This window comes from Phragmites australis, chromosome 14 (assembly GCF_958298935.1).
Source record: "Phragmites australis chromosome 14, lpPhrAust1.1, whole genome shotgun sequence".
NCBI classification, from domain to species: Eukaryota; Viridiplantae; Streptophyta; class Magnoliopsida; order Poales; family Poaceae; genus Phragmites; species Phragmites australis.
The window spans coordinates 29,603,102-29,624,265 of NC_084934.1; the positions used below are offsets into that span (position 1 = coordinate 29,603,102).

At 42.0% G+C, this 21,164-nt stretch overlaps 2 protein-coding genes across 4 annotated transcripts; both read left to right on the top strand.

Moving 5' to 3' along the window:
• The first annotated feature begins 454 nt into the window (after positions 1-454).
• On the top strand, positions 455-2,405 carry LOC133891219 (stress-related protein-like). Of its 2 annotated transcripts, none has more exons than XM_062331933.1 (3): positions 455-620; positions 730-984; positions 1,637-2,405. In XM_062331933.1, the coding sequence occupies exons 1-3, from the start codon at positions 591-593 to the stop codon at positions 2,132-2,134; spliced, it is 783 nt and encodes a 260-aa protein (XP_062187917.1). In that variant the 5' UTR covers positions 455-590; the 3' UTR covers positions 2,135-2,405. The 2 variants fall into 2 exon arrangements, with proteins under 2 accessions (XP_062187917.1, XP_062187918.1); XM_062331934.1 differs by having other exon boundaries at positions 455-617.
• Positions 2,406-7,936: 5,531 nt separating this feature from the next.
• LOC133890805 (uncharacterized) lies at positions 7,937-19,467 on the top strand. Of its 2 annotated transcripts, none has more exons than XM_062331366.1 (28): positions 7,937-8,254; positions 8,335-8,464; positions 8,573-8,700; positions 9,751-9,867; positions 9,954-10,085; positions 10,217-10,394; positions 10,622-10,793; positions 11,411-11,532; positions 11,619-11,710; positions 12,489-12,531; positions 12,686-12,746; positions 13,406-13,554; positions 13,692-13,762; positions 13,843-14,013; positions 14,099-14,167; positions 14,749-14,850; positions 14,934-15,023; positions 15,580-15,658; positions 15,739-15,838; positions 15,938-16,013; positions 16,742-16,921; positions 17,427-17,549; positions 17,636-17,719; positions 17,811-17,995; positions 18,081-18,219; positions 18,307-18,366; positions 18,639-18,743; positions 19,081-19,467. In XM_062331366.1, the coding sequence occupies exons 1-28, from the start codon at positions 8,105-8,107 to the stop codon at positions 19,192-19,194; spliced, it is 3,222 nt and encodes a 1,073-aa protein (XP_062187350.1). In that variant the 5' UTR covers positions 7,937-8,104; the 3' UTR covers positions 19,195-19,467. The 2 variants fall into 2 exon arrangements, with proteins under 2 accessions (XP_062187350.1, XP_062187351.1); XM_062331367.1 differs by having other exon boundaries at positions 12,495-12,531.
• Positions 19,468-21,164: the final 1,697 nt, after the last annotated feature.

Below are 21,164 nucleotides of genomic sequence, written 5' to 3' on the forward strand. Positions count from 1 at the left end.
CGGGTCGGGTTTGACGAGTCGGGTTTCGGGTTCAGGTCCGTTCCAGCAAAACCCGACAGGGGCAGACCCGTTGCCACCCTTATTCATAGCCGTTGATTTCGAGCCAGATGGATTGTATCAACTGCTATAACCCTACTACAGTACTAGGTGCTACCATACAAATCTGCTCTGCAGTAGAACATTGTTGCTACAGTAGGTAATAATTAATTAATATAGAAATACATATCGGTAGACTTATATTACTGTTTAAACAGTAATTGTATACATTAATGCCAAGGTCCATGTCCCTGCATTATGGACACGGCATCGGCGACGTGCCTCTCATGCGAGCCCCGACGTGGCGGCCCCGCTCTAGAATGTTCTCTACTTCTCGTGCCGTCTCGACGGCCCCGATCAAACGTCCTCCGCATCCGACGGCTAGAGGACACCAGCCCCGGCCTATATAGCCGCCTCTCCCGAGCCTTCCCCTCCTCGTTCCAGCGAAGCAGGAGGCAGGAATCGTCTCGTCTCGTTTCTTCTTCCCCAAGCCCGGATTCCCGACCGAGTTCTAGAGAAACCCAACCCCCGTCCGATTCGCTTTTTCTCGAGACATGGCGGAGCCCAACACCCAACCCCAAGTGGTAAGCGAAATCCCTCCGATTCTCGCCTCGATTCGATGATGCTACGGTGGAGTTGGACCAGTTGGCGCTGATTTGGTTTGAAATTTGGGTGGTTTGGTTTGATGTGCAGGCCGAGAGGGAGGTGGTGGTGGAGGAGCAGGAGGCGAAGAGGCCCCCGAAGCTGAGGTGCCTGGATTTCGTCCAAGTGGCGGCGGCGCAGGCCGCGGTGTTCCTCGCGGGGCTCTACGGGCTGGCCAAGGACCACGCCGGCCCGCTCCGCCCCGGCGTTGACGCCGTCGAGTCGGCGGTGAAGGGCGTCGTCGGCCCCGTCTACGACCGCTTCCACGGCGTCCCCCTCGACGTCCTCGCCTTCGTCGACCGCAAGGTAACGCACCCACACACAACCCACAACGCCTATTCCCCTTCCGGTGGCGCTCACGGTAGCAAGTAGTTCCCGTTCACGGTTGCCGCAGTTGTTTCGCGGGGAGCACGATAGCGTGGTCGCAGCGTTCGGCGCCTAACTGGCGCGGTTTGACCGCCGGCGGAGATGAGGGAGGGTGCTCTTGATGTGCGGCGCACGTTAGCCAGGAGAGAAGTTCTGTGCTGCTAGGTTGCGCCGCTAGATTTTTTCTGCGGTGCATGATCGCTCTGGCATCAAGCGAGCGTCGTATGGCTACCCCGAGCCGCGCCCCCAGCACTTGGGGCCTACCTTGGTGGGTGGGTGTCTGGTGGTGGCCTTGCCTTTGTCCTTGTGTGCGAGGTTCCTGTGGTGGTGCCGGGAATCTGCCCATGTCTCACAGAGGATTTGGATCCGTCTCTGTGCTAGATTCCTTGGGGTCCGGCGTAGCACTTGGCGGAGACTCCGATGCACTGTTGACGAAATTACTGTATTACTGTAAGAGTTAAGCTCGAGCGAGCGTTCGTAGTAGAATTCGGCGATATTAATGGTTGTTTGTACTGTATTTAGTAAATTTCAGGCGTGGTAAGGATGCCTGTGTTTGTGGCTTCTTGCTGACGGGGCGAACTGACAATCGCAGGTGGACGACACGGTGCACGAGCTGGACAAGCACCTCCCTGGGGCGTTGAAGGCCGCCTCGGCGCAGGCCTACGCGGTGGCCCGCGGCGTGCCGGAGGTGGCGCGTGAGCTGACCGCCGAGATGCTGCAGTCCGGCGTGAAGGGTGCCGCCCGCGCGGCGTACGCCAAGGCCGAGCCCGTGGCGAAGGACGTGTACGGGCGGATGGAACCGGTGGCCAGGGACCTGTACGTGCGCTACGAGCCGGTGGCCGAGCACCTCGCCGTCTCCACCTGGCGCTCGCTCAACAGCCTGCCGGTCTTCCCGCACGTCGCGCAGATCGTCGTGCCCACCGCGGCGTACTGGGCCGAGAAGTACAACAAGGTGATCGCCGCCGCGGCCGGGCAGGGGTACACCGTAGCCAAGTACCTCCCGGCCATCCCCACCGAGCGCATCGCCAAGTTGTTCGCGTCGTCGTCGCCGGAGGACGAGCCTTCGAAAGGCGCGGCCGAGACCCAGTAATGTGATCACGCCGTAGTGCCTTGCCCTGGTGAAGGGTAGATTGCCCTCGAACTGGAGTGAATAAGAAAATTAGAATCCAGGGGCTAAAGATGGTGGTAATGTTGTATTAGCTATGATGATGTTGGGACATTGCTCGGACCATGACGATGATGCTCTACCTTGTGTGGTGCTCGTTGTGTAAAGTTGTTCAATGTCGCAATCACCGGTTAATCCGACGCTATTAGGTTCTGTAGCTTCTGTGCTTTAATCCTATCGATGGAAATGTTGGTAAGCTGTTGTATCGGCTGACGTCAGAATCCGATCTCGAGACTATTCACGAGTGAACATGTCTTATTATAAAAATTTAGATAGATAAGATCAACATTTGCTTTCGAATTTTTTTCCGGCTGATAGGACTGGCTGGTAGGTCTCGTTCTGGTGGGAATCTGTGCGTGGTCCGTTGTATCTGCGAATCTGGTGGCGCGCAGAGTTCTTGGCGGCGTGGCGTTTTGCGCAGGAGTCAAAAAATCACCTATCGTGGCCGTGGGTATGGATGGTCTTAGAAGTATTGTTAAATTCGCATGTAATTCTGGTTAATTATTCGCGAAGGTGTCGTGGTTACGCTGCGCGATATCTCGCTCGTCTTGTGGTCATTGGCGTTTGCGCTACCAAAGAAGTTGCAGTGAGTGCTCTGGTTGCAACTACGCGTCATTCTAGATGAGGTTCCACGGTCTGGTTTGTCTTCGCGCCGGTTGTGCCCTGCTCGCTCAGGGAACTCGCCAATTCGGGCGATCAGGCCGATGAAAAGTCTCTGTCGCCCAAGTTACTCGTTATGGCCGCGCCAGCCCACTGGAAGCACCAGCCCTAGCTGCAAACCACATAAACAGCGAGTTTTTTTTAATTTTTATATTTTCTAATATTAATATTTAAATAAATAGATCTTTAATAGAAATAATTATAAAAATAGACGCTTACCGTCCTCTAATCGGGGACGGTTAGAGAACGTGTAAACAGTATTTCATAGAAATCACTGTTTATATTAATATTTTTCCCCTCCTATCTTCTTTATATAAAACTGTGGTATTCTGTTGCTCTAAAAATCCTAAATTTTTTTACATGTTTCATAATTCATGTGCAACCTATTTTTATTAGATTCATCAAAAATCATGTGTAGAATTTAAACTAAAATTCTCCAAAAAAAACTATTTTTATAACTTTTAACAATTGTTAGGTCTCAAATAAATTTTCAAAAATCTGGGAAAATCAACTAATATTCATATTATGTGATGGACTAATTTCTAAAATTATTTTCATCCCTAAGATATATGGTGAAAAAGTGAGTTCCTTTTTGATGCTCTATTTATATGCATTTTTATCACTTCATGTGAATATAATTACAAAGAAACTCACTTTTTCACTATATAACCTAGGGCTATAAATAATTTTTGAAATTATTCCATCACATAAGATGAATATTAGAGAATTTTTCCAGATTTTTGAAAATTTATTTGAGTCACTAACAATTGTTAAAAGTTATAAAACTAGTCTTTTTTGGAGAATTTTATTTTAAATTCTACACATGATTTTTAGATGAATCCAATTAAAGTGGGTTGCACATGAATTATGAAAGACGTACAAAAAGTTTTATGATTTTTAGAGCAATAAAAGACCACAAATTTATATAAAAAATCTGAAAACAAAAAAATATTACTATGAATAGTGATTTCTAATATATATCTACCATCTCGGTAGATGTCTATTTCTGTAATTTTTTTCTATCATAGATCTATTTATTTAAATATTAATGTTAAAAAATATAGAAATAAAAAGACTCCATAAACCGCCTCTAGTGCTCGCATCACGACCGTACCAGCTCGCCACCCGCCGAGAGCCGAGTTTTCTTTACATTTTTTAACTTAAAAAATTAAATAAATAGATTTTAGATGAAAAAATTTACAAAAATAAACGCCTACCACTCTCTTAAAGGGTTACAGCTCTTTCAGAGGATAGTAAGGATGCCACGATGGCAAGGATGAGCCTTACCGCCCTTGCAGCCACCTGAGAGCGGTTAGGCTACAGTTCCCGTAATGAACAGTACTTAGCTGTAAAATTTCTCCACCTCCATTCAAAATAATGGTTTTCTGTTACTTTAAAAATCTTAAAACTTTTTTTTTCCATATTTCATAATCTATGTGCAACTCATTTTAATTGGATTCACCTACAAAGCATATGTAGAATTTAAACTAAAATTCTCTAAAAAATGATACTTTTATAACTTCTAGAAATTGTTACGGCATCAAATAAATTCCCAAAAATCTGAAAGAATTCACTAATATTTTTATTATATGATGGAATATTTTTTTAAATTATTTTTAACCCTATGTTATATGGTGAAAAAGTGAGTTCTTTTTTAATACTCCATTTATATGTATTTTTATAATTTCATGTGATATTCTTCTTTTAACTCTATTTGAATTCAAACATATACAAACCTAGGTTTGAAAATAATTTTAGAAATTAGTACATCATATAAGAATAATATATGTGAATTTTTTCAAATTTTTTGGAATTTATTTGATGCCCTAACAATTTCTAGAAGTTATAAAAGTACCCCATTTTAGAGATTTTAGTTTAAATTCTACACATGATTTTTAGGTGAGTCCAATTAAAATAGGTTACACATGAATTATGAAATATATACAAAAAATTTTAGAATTTTTAAAGTAACAGTAGATTACTGTTTTAAACAGAGGAGATAGAAAGAGAAAATTTAACAGCTAAGTATTGTTCAGTGAGCGAGGGCTTACCGTCTTTTGAGAGTACGGTAAGGTCTGTCCTTATTACCATGGTATACTTACCATCTTTTAAAAGAGTTGCAGCCCTTTTAAATAGCGGTAGACGTCCATTTTTTAAATTTTTTTATCTAAAATATATTTATTTAATTTTTTAAGTTAGAAAATGTAAAAAAAAAACTCCCGAGAGCCAACCTCATCTTTGCTCCTCCGAACAGAAGGCCTACGAGCCACGGCTCGTACGACGCAGCACCACCATTTGCCCCGTGCGTAACTCTGTACAAGCCCACGTTCCAACTTGCTCAGGTCTCTCGCCCCGCACATTTGCCACCAGCCCGCGGCCTGCCTGACTTGGCTTAAAGCGAAACTGATTTGTCCGTTCCGACTCCATTAAGCGGGTTGAAGCTTTTTTTGGCGGATAGTTTTTTCTATTAATTTTTATAATAATTTTTAACTTCTCAACACATAAAAACCAGAAAAACTATCTCAACCAGTTTTTTAATTTTTAGTTTATTTACTCATCCATTATTTTTTTAACTTTTCAAAAACCAACTTATAACTATACTCGATTTCTCACTTAAAAAAAAGTAGAAATAAAAAAACCAAACCGAACAGATTCTAACCTAGGCGAGCTGACGGCACGGCAGCCACGCCGGAGTACCACAAAAGCAACTATTACGGGGGCTGATAGGGAACACGAGCGCGGCACGCCTCCGCCCTGAAGCTCCGTGTCGGCGTCCCGTCCTCGAAAGTTTGCTCGACCTGGACCCGTCACTAGGAAATTACAGTGCAGCCTCGAATCCAAGGCAGTATCGCATTCTCGACACGGCTAGATTAGATGCGTGAAGTGATTCCTCGACGGGGGCGACTGGAAAAGTGGGTGATGCGCGCAGGTGCAGTGAGCGGCCGACATATGTTGGGTGTCCCTTTGACGGCGAAGTCACAGGCCAGCATCGCTACCCATCTGCTCTGTCCTGTCTCCGTGTCAACGGGCTACCTTTACCGGGTGTGCAAGTACAACGAACATGCCGAACACGTGCTGCTCCCTCCCTCCCTCGCATCCCACACTGGTAAGTCGGCCGGTGTTTGGGTCTGCCAAAAGAACACCTCGTCATGAGTGAGGGCTCCATTTCCGAACATAAGAGGAAATGATTTAGCTCGTCAAAAAAAAAAGTTTTATGTGTTCCATGATTTAGCTCTTAGGAAATGACTTCGCAAAAACAAAAACAAAAACATTTAAGAACCAATCCTAACGATAAATGAACTTCCTCCGTGGAATTACTATTTATTTTTTTAAGGTAAATATATATATATATGAAATCAATGATACATGATGTACTAAAAAGAAAATAAGCATTTAAATGTATGCAATATGGTAAATATTGGCGGGTGTATGGCCACTCTTCCGCTAACTGAGCTAAACTCATGTCCTTAAGATTACTCTCTACGTGACGGTCTTACTTACCATCTATTTTTCATGTTAGTATGTGTGTAAAAAGTATAAATTATTACATTTGGAAAAGGTGTTTCGATTCTCATACCGGAACAAATATAATGTTTTTGTGTATGTTGATTGTCAAAACTGAGGGGGTTTGATCACTCACACCCGCGTATAAAACTTTTAAATACTATAGCCATATTTGAAGGAGAAGGTGAACCAAATGTGAGAAATATTGTCGCAAGGTGTAAAAATGAAAAATGCCATATGAGTAAGGGGAGGCATTTGGATCTAAATGTCTGCTCAACAAAAAGTCAAGCAGGTCATCCCATTTGAAATGTGAATTCATAATATCTCTGTACATTTGTGGACATGCGTGGAAGAGGGAAGGTGAGTCTGTTTGAGATGTCTTCAAGGTAAGATGTTAAATTCGCGAATTGTGCTTAGGTGAAAGACTATATGGTATATGGTTGTAATGCAGTTGAGGCTCCGATCATACACATGACAATCCTATGTTGGTGATGGAGTCATAGGAGTTCATTAGAGTTCAAATCCAGATGCTTAGCTATTTACACACTTGAGCGCATTTAATATTCCAGGCATGTCGGTGTGTACCACCGTGTCTCAAAACGTGGGATAGAAGGCGCGTGTGCAAGCGTGGTGTGCATGACAAAGAAACTTGTTATACTCTTTTCCCTACCAAATTTGTCATATCTAACTGAATCACATTGGATGATGTCCTACAATTTTCTTTGGTAAATTTTGATATTGCATCCTATAACACATAATGATAATTTCGGATTTACTAGGCTTCAATTGACTGAAACCACAGGTTTGTTTCACTCGATACGTTGTTCATTTGATCGTCTGATTGTGTGTTTGTTCTTTAATATGTACTTAGTTAGTAACTTTTATTTAGCATGTACCAGGAAATTATATATGTTTTATTAAAAAAATATTATTCACTTGTGAATTAATTTTTATCAACTGTTAGATCTTCATCAAATGATTACTGTGGTCAAGTAAAACGTACTCTTGTTTTCACTACACTAAAAAAATTAGCAACTCCCTAATAATTTTTTGCCAAACTGTTCCTTGGCCATTAAAAGATTGTCCAAATAAGACACGTAATCGAATTCCTGTAGGATACAGCCAAAAACCATCCATTCTCCTGCAAAAGTCACACAGGTCGACGAGAGACGCCGATGCGAAATCGGCACCGAACCCGTTGTCGTCTCTCTCGATCCAATGCACCTAAACCACCACACCCAATTAGCGCCGCACCGCACCGCACCGCACCTAAACGCCAGCCAATCCCACTCGTACGGCGTCCGTTCACTCCCCCAGCCAAGCTCCGAAGCCGGTGGCCGGATCGACCCCAGCGGGTCAACGTCGCCCGTCTCACGGCTCGCTTTTGCAGCTCACGATCACAAAGGCAGTCGGCAGCGGGCCGAAAAGGCTGCGCCGCGCAAGCAAATGGCTCGAGAGTCGAGACTCTTCACGTACTCTTGCCGCCTCCCGAAGATGACTTGCCGTGAACCGCCAACGATTCCACGACGAGCCGGCCGCTCCCGCACGGCTATATATGTATAAGCGCGCCTGGCTTGCCACCTACCCCAACCCAACCCGGAAGAGGAAGAGGCACCCAGCATCCCGCTCCCCTTCCCTCGCCCGTCGCGAAATTACGGTTCGGCCCCCGCGGCGCGGCCGCTTTGCGTCGCCGATCCGGAACCTCCTCCCCCCACTTTCCCGGCCGCCGCGATGGTCGAGACCAGGCGGAGCTCCGCCGCGAAGCGGCCGGTCCCGTCGGAGGAGGCCTCGCCGGCGCCGGCGGCCGTGGGCGCGGCGCCGGTGGAGCCAGCTTCCTCCCCGCCGCCTCGGAGCCGATCGGGCAAGCGGGCGAAGGTCGCGGTATGGCCCTGCGTGTGTGTGTGCGATGTGGATTTTGGGGGGATTGATCTGAAGCTGTTGTTGTGTGGTGGTTGTGTTAGGTTGAGGCGGCGGGCGCGAAGGCGGCGGTGGCTGCGGTCGATGTGCTGGACAGCTCCGTGGATAACATGCAGGGCGTGGCGAGGTCAACCGGGGACGTGGCGGCGTCGTCCGCGGTGTCCAATTCGGGAGGTGGGGTTTTTGTTGATTGGTTGCGTGGTGGATTGCAGTATGGGGATGGGGGCTAGGTTTTGGTTTAGTTGGGAGAGATTTTTGATTTGGCTGCGCTCCTGGTTTCAGGGAGGAGGAAGAAGAATAAGCCAACAAGGTCTTTTCCAACAGAGGGGGGGACGCTCTGGAAGACGAGGCCCGTGTCCGCGAGTGGGCGGGCTGAGGCCTGGGGCAGACTGATTTCCCAATCTTCTGAGGTTGGTTATTGAACTTTGAATCGATAGAAATCAGATGCTCCACAATTTTTTGAGATTAGATTCAACTAATAGACAATGCAAATGATTCAATTCTATTTTACAATTCAGTCCTGATTGTCCAATTTACTGGGTGGAGAACTGAATCGTTGCATCCAAGTGACCACAGATCGTCAAACTTTAGTGAGCAGTGAGCAGTGCATATTTATTAGCTGAAAACCATTTCATCATAAAAGCTAACATCTGAATGAATTATAAACATTTGTACACGATACCTTTTAAGTTATGTTGCTTCCATTTCTAACTTGGTTATTGAATGAGCAAAATATTTGAGTTTGCATGCAATGGATCATCTTAAGAACAGGCTGCTAGAGCTTACACGCTGTACTACATCATGTATGAGCTCAGGTGACAACAAAAAATCTTATGTGCTACATTATCATTGTATCTTATCAAACATGAGAACATGATGTAGTTCTTCTCATTAGTAATGCTCCTACGCTCTTTACAAGTTCATTATCTATCTCCCGGCTATATTCAGCTGATATATGTATCATGTTTTCCTATGTCTTTATTAAAAACCTGAACTTGTGTTCTGCAGTCATGTAATTGGCTCCTAATTTCTCAATCATTATTCTGGTATTGGTTTTGAGTTCTACATCCAACATTAGCATTCATAAGCTCCTTATTGCCTGCCTTCTCATTTTAGCCTGCTAGACCACCGTTTATGTTGACACCTAACCTCGCTGTTTAATAAAAGGACTAAAGAACAGACCTTTATTCTCAATGGGGTAGTCCTGCATTTTTGAAGTCAATAGACAAAAGTTGTCAAGTGGGATAGGAGGGGAGAGAAGATGATCTATCCTTCAGGGCTAGGTGGTGGATGGTGATGGAGGACAGAGGCCATCCAACATTGCTTCTTAAGAGCCTTAGCCTTATTTAGTCTCCAGTGCTATTGTGTGAAATGGAATTATCATACTAGTATTATGTTAATTATCTTTCATTAACTCATTATCTTTGTTTATGATTGTACTTTTCTTTTGTCCCGTCCAGTATCCCTCGATTCCAATTTATCCTACTCATTTCACTGTTGGCCACGGTGGAAAGTATGACCTGAAGCTCACTGAGTCATCTCCTGGGTCACTTGTTTGCAAACTGAAGCATGTTAAGGTACAGTTGTTTTCTTGCTATACCTATACTCTACTTCTCTTGTCTACATTCTGCGTTTTTGACTCTATGTTTACCTCTTGTACCAGAGGGGTGCTGCCCTTGAGATCTACATATCCAAAGTTGTCCATGTCAACGGGAAGGCCTTGGACAAGGCTGCTAAAGTCACCTTGATTGGAGGTGATGAAGTCATTTTTAGTTCACTTGGGAGGCATGCTTATGTATCCTTTTCTATGACCACTACTTTCTGTAGTGCTTCTCTATTGCTCCTATTGGAAGTTTGTCCGCTGTAATACTTGATGGTTTAGATAACCATCCATTTTGGATGTGAAATTCCTTAATGTGTTGGCAGATATTTGAGCAACTTCCAGAGGAAAAATCAAGCACATCATCATTGTGTTCCACATGTGTTATTCAACAAGAACAATATGCAGTTATCAAAGGTACACCGGATAATCTGTCATCTAAAGGCTCCAAATTATCATCACCATTTAACTTTGGAAATGGCCGACCTCCATTGGTTCCTCATGGTGAGCCTATCCTATAGCAGCTTTATTTTCCACTGACCCCCGTTTAACTTCTGAGGTAGAATTAACACGTGTCATTCAAGATAATTTTAGAGGAGATGCTTTGAACTTAAGAGACTTGTATCTTTTTCTAGTCTCACGCTTCTCAAAACCTGTGATATTTTTTTATTGTACTGCACTAAAAGAGAAGCATAATTCTAAGATAAATTCTACTGTTTTTTCTTGAACAGATAAGGAGATAGTTAGCAGTTTATGTAAGACAATGGAGGAACAGAGCTACTACACTTCTGAAGAAAATGTGCCGTTTGCTCGGCATCAGCTTTTAAAGGATGATCTGAAGAAGGCAACTATTAGTGCAAGTGATATATTAGAGTCATTTGATACTTTTCCATATTATCTCAGGTATACACTAGCTTCTGTTTGTGTTTTTTGGAATAATTTATTTTGGGAATGTACACTACTTAGTAACTTCATTTTAAGTGATGTGAAAGCGTCTCAATTCACAAAGGGGCATTGAGCCAATAAGTCCTGTTTCACTTGTTTGCATCAAAATTTAGTTTTGATTGGCCTGTGAGAAAAAGGGTTATCCCCTGATATGCTGTTGAGGTATTGACTAAGCACATGGTATTTGTGAGCATATAATTCTTATGTTGTAGTTCATTTAGTCAGTAAAAAGGCCTGAATGCTGTCTACAATGATGATGTGCCCCCAATTTCTTCATTATGTAGCATCATAATGTTTGGGTTTGCAATAGCAGAAAATTCACATGTCCTAACTACAATAACACAGTAATACCAATTACTGAAAATGGATATTGTTATTGATCTGTATTTCTTTTGTCTATTTACTTCTTAAATTTTTTCTTGTTTATAATTCTCCGTTTAAGTGCAACTGTAACTCTTATCTCTAAACACGATCTTGCTAAGTTTATATATTTTTTCCCGTAGTTAATGAGCCTGTTGACAGTTTAGTCTCTGGTAGTTATGAACTATTTTTATAATAGCTTCACATCCTTGCAGTGAGAGTACCAAAAATGTCCTCCTGTCGTCAGCGTATGTAAACCTATGCTGCAAGGAATCCACCAAATGGACAAAAGATATATCTTCTCTTTGCAAACGGGTACTATTATCTGGTCCAGCAGGTATCACTCGTGCTCTATATGATCACCACCTTTTCAATTAGCGATTTTGTTGCTACATGCATGTAAAATAACTTACCTTTTTATAGGGTCTGAGATCTACCAAGAATTATTGGTGAAGGCACTTACCAAATTCTTTGGTGCTAAGCTGCTTATCATAGATTATGCGTTACTGTCTGGTGTAAGCCTCTTAACCATATTCTTTTTGCAGTGTACTGACATTATATTTAATAATTAATAAAGCCACATATTACATCAAGACTACGGGCATGCTTGGTTTCTTTGCCTTGCCTCGCCTTGCTAGTGGACAAGGAGATTCGTGCTAGTGCTAGCGAAGGAGAGCCAATTTGGCGCTCTCACAAAAGCATGACAACTCTTGACTGGGCAATGTGAGGCAGGGTTACCTAACATATTTCTTGCCCACTAATCCTGCTGGGCAAGGTGAGGGAAAAGAACCAAACGTGCACTATGTCCTGACACTGTTAACTTTGACATTCTACTTTAACTTTTCTGCAAAACTGAATTTTTTTGTAATGCTGCTAATTGATTTTTCGAACAAGCTGTCTCACAAAAGTGCAGTAAAGTTCTGCGGTAGTTCTACTATTTGCAAGTACATCGATAATCTGTAGCATTAGCTAATGTCAAAAGTAATTTCGTAGCCTGGTGCCTGCCTAATATATGTTGCCATGTAAATTGGCTTTAGTTGATATCTTGTACAAAGGGTTCTCCTAGTGCAAAATTATGTGAAAGTGGAAGAAGTAGGAACATTATTGACTGCCTTTGGACAAAATCCAATAATCTAGATATTACTTTGACAAAATTTAATAACATTGTAAACCAAGAAATAAAGAACATAAAAATTATCCAGAAACAAAAAGGAAAAGAATAATCTTCTTCTCTCTTTCTTCGGTATTTCTTCAGTTTAAATAATTTAGAGCTTGATTATATCTTTGTTTTAGGGACAGTCTTCAAAATCAAAGGAATCGGAGTCATACAAAAAAGGTAAGCTGGCCTTCATCTATATTATGTTTGAAAATTTTCAGAACATTGCAGTACCATTTCCACAGTGCTGTATGTCGATAATAAAACCACCTGTTACCTGATATAAATCGCTATTTATTCCAGGCTGTAGTAATGCTTCTCATGGTTTGTTCAGGTGATAGGGTGAGATACATTGGATCTCTACAATCGACAGGGATTATCCTTGAGGGACAGAGGTATGTTCATTTGTTAAGATTGATTCTATAGTGTACTTACTTCGTTTTTCTGCCTTGCTTGTATGAGTGCTCCAAAAATTTGTTTAAAGTAGTTTTCACTTTCTGTGGTACATCAGTATTAAGAGTAGAATGTTCTGTTTACAGATCTTACGGTAGGGGGATGCAGATGTGTTGCGGAAAGCTATCATACCTAGATACATATTTTTATGTTCCTTTTCTTGTGAATTGATATACAAAAAGAATTAGTTACGTTAGATAACTTGTATCTTGCATAGGTATAAGAAAGCCCTTTTATAAGATTCAAGATCAAGTAGATCCCACCATTTGTACCGAAAAACAGATAATTTTCATGGTAATCGTCTCTTCATCTCCATTTTCCTATGAACAGTACATATAGTATGGTGCTGAATTAATTTTTTGCACTTCAGTTGCATACTCCATATCTTGTTGTATGGGTTGCCTGATTTAAAGGTCTTGTCTAATTTGAGGTCCTGCTTTTAGTCCGACAAGTGATGATCTGTGACTGAGGGTTGGTAAATTAGATGCGATTTCCAAATTATTTACGACCACCCTTTGTTTGTAGATAATCTCTCATTGTTGTCATTTCTCTCTTTTACTTGCGTCTACTAGTGGTTTATGCCAAATAATTCGATCTGCAGAGCTCCAGATTATGGTTCACAGGGTGAGGTGCGGCTTCCTTTTGAGGAAAATGGATCCTCAAAAGTAGGAGTCAGATTTGATAAACAGATCCCTGGGGGCATTGATCTTGGAGGCAATTGTGAGCTTGACCATGGTTTCTTCTGTTCGGGTGTGTTTCTCACTTTCTTGTGTTCCTATCTCCTCAAATCTTTATAATGAGATCATATATATAGATGCTGAAATTTGTCATTTATTGCTATGTTGTAAATTCGCAACTCACTTTGTATGTTCATTTGTATCTGCCAGTTGATTCTCTATGCCTCGATGGTCCAGGATGGGAAGATAGAGCCAAACATCCATTTGATGTAGTATTTGAGGTGATGCAATCTTTCTGAATTTGATTGGATCAGTATTTCTGTTCTTATTAGTCTTTACTCATATTGAGTTCACTTCGCAGTTTGCTTCTGAAGAAAGTCAACATGAGCCTCTAATCCTATTTCTGAAGGATGTTGAAAAAATGTGTGGAAATAGTTACTCTTATCGTGGTCTAAAGAATAAGCTTGAAAAGTTCCCAGCTGGTGTTTTTATTATTGGGTCCCAGATCCAGACGGATACTCGGAAAGATAAGGTACTGCTTCTAAAGTTAATTGACATTCAAATTCTGTTATAATGTTTCACCTGTTCCTATGTAAATCTCATTGTTTTATCTGCAGTCAAACAGTACGTCTCCGTGGCTTAAGTTTCCGTACAGCCAAGCAGCAATACTTGACCTTGCATTCCAGGTGCACTTTCTTAATAGTTAATTCTACTTACCTTGCAATTTGAAGTTCGCTTACATTAAGTCCCATCATGTTCTGCTTCTGTGATGCCTTATATTCAAATTCTCGAGACATTTATGAGCTGGCTCCCTCGTTGGCCTGTGTTTTCTTAATAATTAATTCTACTTACCTTGCAAATTGAAGTTTGCTTACATTAAGTCCTATCATGTTCTGCTTCTGTGATATCTTATATTCAAATTCTTGAGACATTTATGAGCTGGCTCCCTCGTTGGCCTGTTGACTCTAATCGGATGTCACCTGGTTGCGACATGCCGCGTAGCTACACTAGAAGATAGGATGATGTTTCAGTAGAGGGTTAATGTTTCCTACTCATTGCACTCCACTGTACAAATCACATACTATACAACATTATCAACCTACCATGCTGAAAAGTGTGATATATCTTCAATTTGTTGTTTACTTAATGGTTATTGCTATTATAGATGGCTTGATTGACCTTTCTTGTTGATAAATAGGTTGTGCCATTTGCACTGCTATGATTACACTTGTTATGTTGTATTCTACAATCTGGTATGCCAATGCAGGATAGCTTGGGTCGGGTGAGTGAAAAAAACAAAGAAGCACTGAAGATGTCGAAGCATCTAACTAAACTTTTCCCAAATAAAGTGACAATAGAAACACCGCAGGTGTGTCATTTATGTTGTTCTCGAGAGATTTCTATGCCGAGGAAGTTTCTTCTGCAAGTTTTTAACTCTAAAATATGATACAGGATGAATCAGAACTCTCCCAGTGGAAACAGCTATTGGACCGTGACATTGAAATTCTTAAGGCAAAGGCTAACATTTCGAAAATCCAGTCTGTAAGTATCTGTGGTTAAGATAGTTCTTTGTATTTTCTTTATACACTTGTCTGGTTACTTATCTCTGATATCTTTCTACTTCGAAAAAAAACTCAGTAATCTTCTGACTTCAACAATTGGTGTAACACTGTAAATGCTGAGTTGTTTTTTTCTTCTTTGAGCTATTTGGTTTTGAACAACTTCACTAGTGCTACTACGTTTGTTTTGACGTCAAGTAACTTTTTGGTTGCGCATCCCTTTGCTTTGAGTATCATGCGTGTTGCATATCTATAGGCGTATGACAGGTCTCTCACTCTGTCAACCAAACGTCCTACCCCTCCAGGATTGTGACTGGATAAAGGCATGCTATTAATCATATTGTTCGTGGTTTCTGTATGGGCTCCATACAGTTCCAAGAACTGTTTTGAGTATCTTTTAATGATTTTCATAGCTTTGTCTGGAACTTTGGGTATATAATGCCACATTGTGGGATAATCACATAGTGCTTGGATTTGTTACTTCACTCAACTGCCATTTCTATTCCTGACTTATAATATATTTCTGCTACTGGATGCAGTTCCTAACCCGCCATGGTATGGAGTGTACTGATGTAGATTCAGCAATTTGTATCAAAGATCGTATTCTTACAAGTGAATGTGAGTACAGTACTGCTTTCTGCTTCGATTCTGTATGATTAGTCCCTGTAACATCATTAGTCTGCTACTTCTGTTTTCAGGTGTTGATAAAATAGTTGGTTATGCTTTGAGTCATCAACTCAAGCATTGTACGACTCAAACTCCTGGAAAGGATGTGAGAGTTATCCTTTCTGGTGAAAGGTATTGTCTTTATTCTTGTGGAGTTCACAATGTTGTGCCAGTAAGCCTGTTTCCCGGTTTTATCTGGTGACTGCTTTGCTGATACTTACTAAATTGCAGCCTTAAGCATGGAGTTGATTTGTTGGAGAGTATCCAAAGTGACCCTAAGAAGAAGAGCACAAAGAAATCACTCAAGGTGACTTAAGATTCTTGAATTGTTAAGATTGCCTCATCTGTAGCTCGACTGGACCTGGATATAGGCACCCTGGCCCATTTTGTTGTCTGAAACTTGCAAATAAGGCGGTGGTAAAGATTATATCGCAACTTTTTGAGAAAAATATGTCCCAGTTTGCTAGGCTGCCATCAAATAATTTAGTTCCTTCTATGTCATCAGTTTCCTGAACCACTTTGTGCCAAGGCCGGTAACATCTTCAGTCCATCTTACTTTTAAATTGAAATAGGTTGTCGGATTTCAATAAATAAAGCCCAAAGTGTTGTCATGGACCGACAGCATTCTGTTATAAAATGATAGTGAAATGAGGGAAAGAAAGAAAAGTGAGGCAAAATACTTTTTTCATGCCTTACCTGCTAACTGACAAGGGTAAGGTTTTGCAATGGGCAGTTAAGGAGTCAAGCATTATTTGATAGCAGATATAAGGAAAATTTCTATATTTTTGGGCTTTGGACCTAATCATGTGAGCTATGGCTAGCTAAAAAAAGGCTTGGCTCAGGTCTGATCCATCCAATCTTTTGGGCACAACTTTATTTGTGTTAGCTAGACAGGGGACCGGATAAATCTTCGTCTATATGCAATTTATAGCGCTACATGGAGTTGGCAACAAAGAAATTTTGTTATGATCTGCTGTAACATGATATAAATTTTTTAGTAATGCCTATGTCTCACATTCACAATGCCATTGTTAGGATGTTGTCACGGAGAATGAATTTGAAAAACGTCTTCTTACTGATGTGATCCCTCCTGATGAGATTGGTGTTACCTTTGAGGACATTGGAGCACTAGAAAATGTCAAGGAAACGTTGAAGGAGTTAGTGATGCTTCCTTTACAAAGGCCTGAATTGTTCACCAAAGGACAACTTATGAAGGTACAGACAGTTCTCCAAGCTTCAGTCCTCTGCTCTCACTTTCAGTTTCACAACATGTGTTGTTCTAGACTTCAAATATTGCCCTTTTCCCCTTTTTTAAATAACATATCTCCCTCTGTATGCTCTTTTTATATTTATTCGTCCATGTTGAGTGTGGGCACACAAATATAGCGTTAGACTGGTTTCTTGCTATGGTTTGTCCATTAATTCCTTTATTTTCTGCTTTTTTCTGGAGCAACTCTTTTTTCATTTGACTTTGTGAATGACATTCTGTTCTTTTTTGGGGGGGGGGTATTGTAGATGCTTTTCTTTTCCTTGCAAAAGTAATTCTTTTGCGTGTTTCATGTTATGTATTCCTGAATTAAATTGAAAAGAAGGAAAGCCTGCAAACTGAAGTTAGGATGCTGAATGTTACTTACTGTAATTATTCTGTTTGATTTGATGGTCGTGTTTCTTTTCCCAACTTCATGTGCAAGCATTGTTCTGACCACCTATTTTGCACCAGCCTTGTAAAGGAATATTGCTTTTTGGTCCGCCCGGTACAGGGAAGACCATGCTTGCTAAAGCTGTTGCAACAGAGGCTGGTGCTAATTTTATCAACATATCAATGTCAAGCATCGCTTCAAAGGTAGTTCTACAATATTATTCTCATCCTGATTGTTCTCATTTTTAGTACTTATTATGTTGCTGCTTTTAACCCTTTAATTATAACAGTGGTTTGGCGAGGGAGAAAAATATGTGAAAGCTGTGTTTTCACTTGCAAGCAAAATTGCTCCTAGTGTCATTTTTGTGGACGAGGTTAGTCAGCGAATTTCTTAAGAAGCTTAGTGTAGCACTGTTTTTGGCTTGCTAAATAACTTGTGTTCTTGTTGTCTCTTTCGTATTTTAGGTCGACGGCATGTTGGGTAGACGTGAGAACCCAGGGGAACATGAAGCCATGCGTAAGATGAAGAATGAATTTATGGTGAACTGGGATGGTCTGAGGACGAAAGATAAAGAACGTGTTTTAGTACTTGCTGCTACTAATAGGCCTTTTGATCTCGATGAGGCTGTTGTTAGGAGGCTCCCCCGGAGGTAATTTCAACACATCTTTATGGTCTATACTTAAAATGCAAATGGTGGCATGCCAATCAATAACTCGTGGACAACTTTTCTTTAGGTTGATGGTGAACTTGCCAGATGCACCCAATAGAAAAAAGATTCTTGGTGTAATACTAGCCAAAGAAGATTTGGCAGATGATGTAGATCTGGATGCACTAGCTAATTTGACCGATGGGTATTCAGGCAGTGATCTGAAGGTATTTTTACGAAGATTATTTCTTTCCTATTCTATTTCCTTTTTTTAATTTCACTCATATGTGCTGATGGCAACAACTATTTTGCAGAGTCTGTGTATTACTGCAGCACATTGCCCCATAAGGGAAATCCTTGAAAGAGAGAAGAAGGTCAGTCAGTTAGTTTTTATTTATTTTTGTGATTCGTCCCTATATGTTTTCTTACTACCTACTGCATAATTGTTTCTGATATTTGTGATTTCATTTACTGGTCTAGATATAAAGAATGCTTAATTTTTTATACACTGAAGAGTGGACATTAACATGATTTAAATTATTGTACGGATTTTCAGAACATCCATTGATATGGTGCTTAATCAATCTTTGGATGTTACTGCTACGGTCGCAGCACAAACTCAACTGATTTTTTTGTGTAACTGCAGGAGAGAGCCTTAGCAGAAGCAGAAAATAGGCCACTGCCACCTCAATGTTCAAGCAGTGATGTTCGTCCCCTAAAATTTAGTGATTTCAAACATTCACATGAGCAGGTAAATGTTATCGTCACTCACATTCCTTTTTATTAGCCAATAGAAAATAGATGAGAAAAAAGTAAGCAAATTAGACAACTGAACAAGATCTGGTCTCCCATAGTCCGAAACTGTTGAATGCTTTTGCCCATCTTCGAATATAACTATTGCTGGCTACAGCTCATGAGGGCTTTTGGTCCGAAACTGTAATGCTGGAATGTGTTTTCTTCAAAACCCAAAAAGCTGGAATTTGTGTGTTGAGGTGTTAATGAATAAGAACTTAGATAGCTACATTGCCATAAGAGTTTTGCTGTTGTCAATTAAAATGTGTTGCTAACATGAGTTGCCTCCTGTTTAGGTCTGTGCAAGTATATCATCCGATTCGACGAATATGAACGAGCTTGTCCAATGGAACGACCTCTACGGAGAAGGCGGGTCCAGGCAGAAGACATCTCTAAGCTACTTCATGTAGCTCAGCTTATGCTTTTAAGATTATGTGTACATACAGCACAAGTGCTAGCTTAAAGCAGCCGAGAAGAAGATAGGCAAGCAATAGTAGCTGTTTGTTGTTCATGTATAGGCGGTTTCCAGTTAATTTGCTGTGGCAATCTCTATTCATGTCGGTTCTAATTTAGGACGGCAAATAGTGTCGGACCAGTTTGGTTGGCCCACCGCCCTCTCTGCATGTAGCCTGAGCATCCGATCGGTTAATTTAATTTGATGGCGAATGCAATTCACTTTATCATGATCATCTTCAGCGACCGGTTAGCATTTTGGTGCTTGGTACGGCTGACCATGGTCACGTCAAATGAACAAATCGAAGTTGAAATGCCCGCAGGCGATCTCTTCGGCGGAGCGTAGGTCGGTTTTTCGTTCTCCGCGGCGGAGCATATGCTGGGCTGGCGGGCCGACAAGGCTGCCGGCCGGTACTCCGAGCTTCATTCAAGTCTGTCAGATGACGCGAGCACGAGCTTACCATGTCTAGGCTCCCCAGTTATCTGAAGATGCGGATCAGCAAATCCTCGACTCGAGCCTCCAGCAATCTGCTATATACAGTATTTCCATAGTATTGTTTTGGACATCAACATGGTCAGCAATATAATATATATGAAAAATTATTTGTAGCATATCGTCCCCCAGCGCCACCCCACTCGCCGTCATCTTCCTCTTCACCTCCGCGACGACGAGCCCCGTGGCGTCGTCGACGATCCTGCTTCTCCCTTCCCGGCACGGCACTCGTCGGCGATCGTCTTCCGCGTGACTCGGCCGCAATTGCTCCGGAGCTCGCACGACGGCGACGACGGGCGGCTGCGGTTCCAATGGAAGGGGCTGCATGGCCTCGGTTCTCGCTTCTGGCCGCTCCACTCGTACCCCTCCCACTTGCCAAATGCGAGCTAGCTTCTGCATGCACAAGTCAAGAACATGATCGGAGGCCATGCAAAATCGCTTCATTTAATACTTTCGCTTAGCAAATGTATTAGTACTTTTTTAGTATATTTAGGATGATGCTGCCGTCGACGTCCATAAGGTAGACATCGGCGCTGCCGCACCTGACCCGTAGTTGTCGACGCGGCCGTTGGAGTCGTACACGGTGCAGCCGTGGCCGCTGAGCACCAGGGATGACTTCCTCCATACGGTGAACACCTTCCTCTGCTCGCCCGCGCGCGCACGTTGCCGGAGGTGGCCGCGACGTTGACGGAGAAGAGGAGTGCACCCTGCTCGATCGGCACCAATATATGGTCGATTGCCTGATGTGTAGCCACGAGCCTAGGACTTATTGCTGTGTGCTAATAATATACAGAGATCGTACTATACGAGTGTGACGAGGTCGGTTGGTTAGTTTAACTTGCATGGAGGGCAAATCGCAATATTTCTCTACTAATTAGCTTGTAAATTTTGGAAGCTCATTTATGTCTTCCTTATTCAGTCGGAGTAGGAAATTAGCATTGGTCAATGTTTTTCAGCTTCCTTGCGATGTGCTAGCCTGAGAAGTGGAAATATCATGGCTGTGCTTATCTCCCAACTCCTTCATTTTTTTTTACTTACCTTCAACTGAAAGAACGGACTGTGACAGGTAGCTCAAGTCTGAAACTTAAACAAATACTTGTATGCACATTCGTTCTACTGACCCTTGAAACTTCTGAAGACTAAAAAACAACAAGAAAAGTGCATAGATAAGTTCAGCTTTGGTTTAGGACTCACTGCAGACCATGACATATATCATAAGCAAAACATTTTAAGGAATAAACAACTACTTGCTTCCAAACATCTTCAGTTTTAGAAGGCAGGATGAGGGCATTCATGCCGTCAATCGTGACCATGCAAAAGTACGGGCATGCAAACAAGCTTCCAAATAAGAACTGAATTGTTTTTCGTGAAGTTGATGCACAAGGCTGTACAGATACAGGCATCATGCATGTCTTAGTAGTGTCGTGTGGTGCA

Coding starts and splice junctions, on each gene's coding strand:
- LOC133890805 (XM_062331366.1), top strand. CDS start 8,105: ATGGTCGAGACCAGGCGGAGCTCCGCCGCGAAGCGGCCGGTCCCGTCG. Junction 17,550..17,635: donor TGTCAAGCATCGCTTCAAAG/GTAGTTCTACAA, acceptor TAATTATAACAG/TGGTTTGGCGAGGGAGAAAA. Junction 18,744..19,080: donor TCAAACATTCACATGAGCAG/GTAAATGTTATC, acceptor CCTCCTGTTTAG/GTCTGTGCAAGTATATCATC.
- LOC133891219 (XM_062331933.1), top strand. CDS start 591: ATGGCGGAGCCCAACACCCAACCCCAAGTG. Junction 621..729: donor CCAACACCCAACCCCAAGTG/GTAAGCGAAATC, acceptor TTTGATGTGCAG/GCCGAGAGGGAGGTGGTGGT. Junction 985..1,636: donor TCGCCTTCGTCGACCGCAAG/GTAACGCACCCA, acceptor TGACAATCGCAG/GTGGACGACACGGTGCACGA.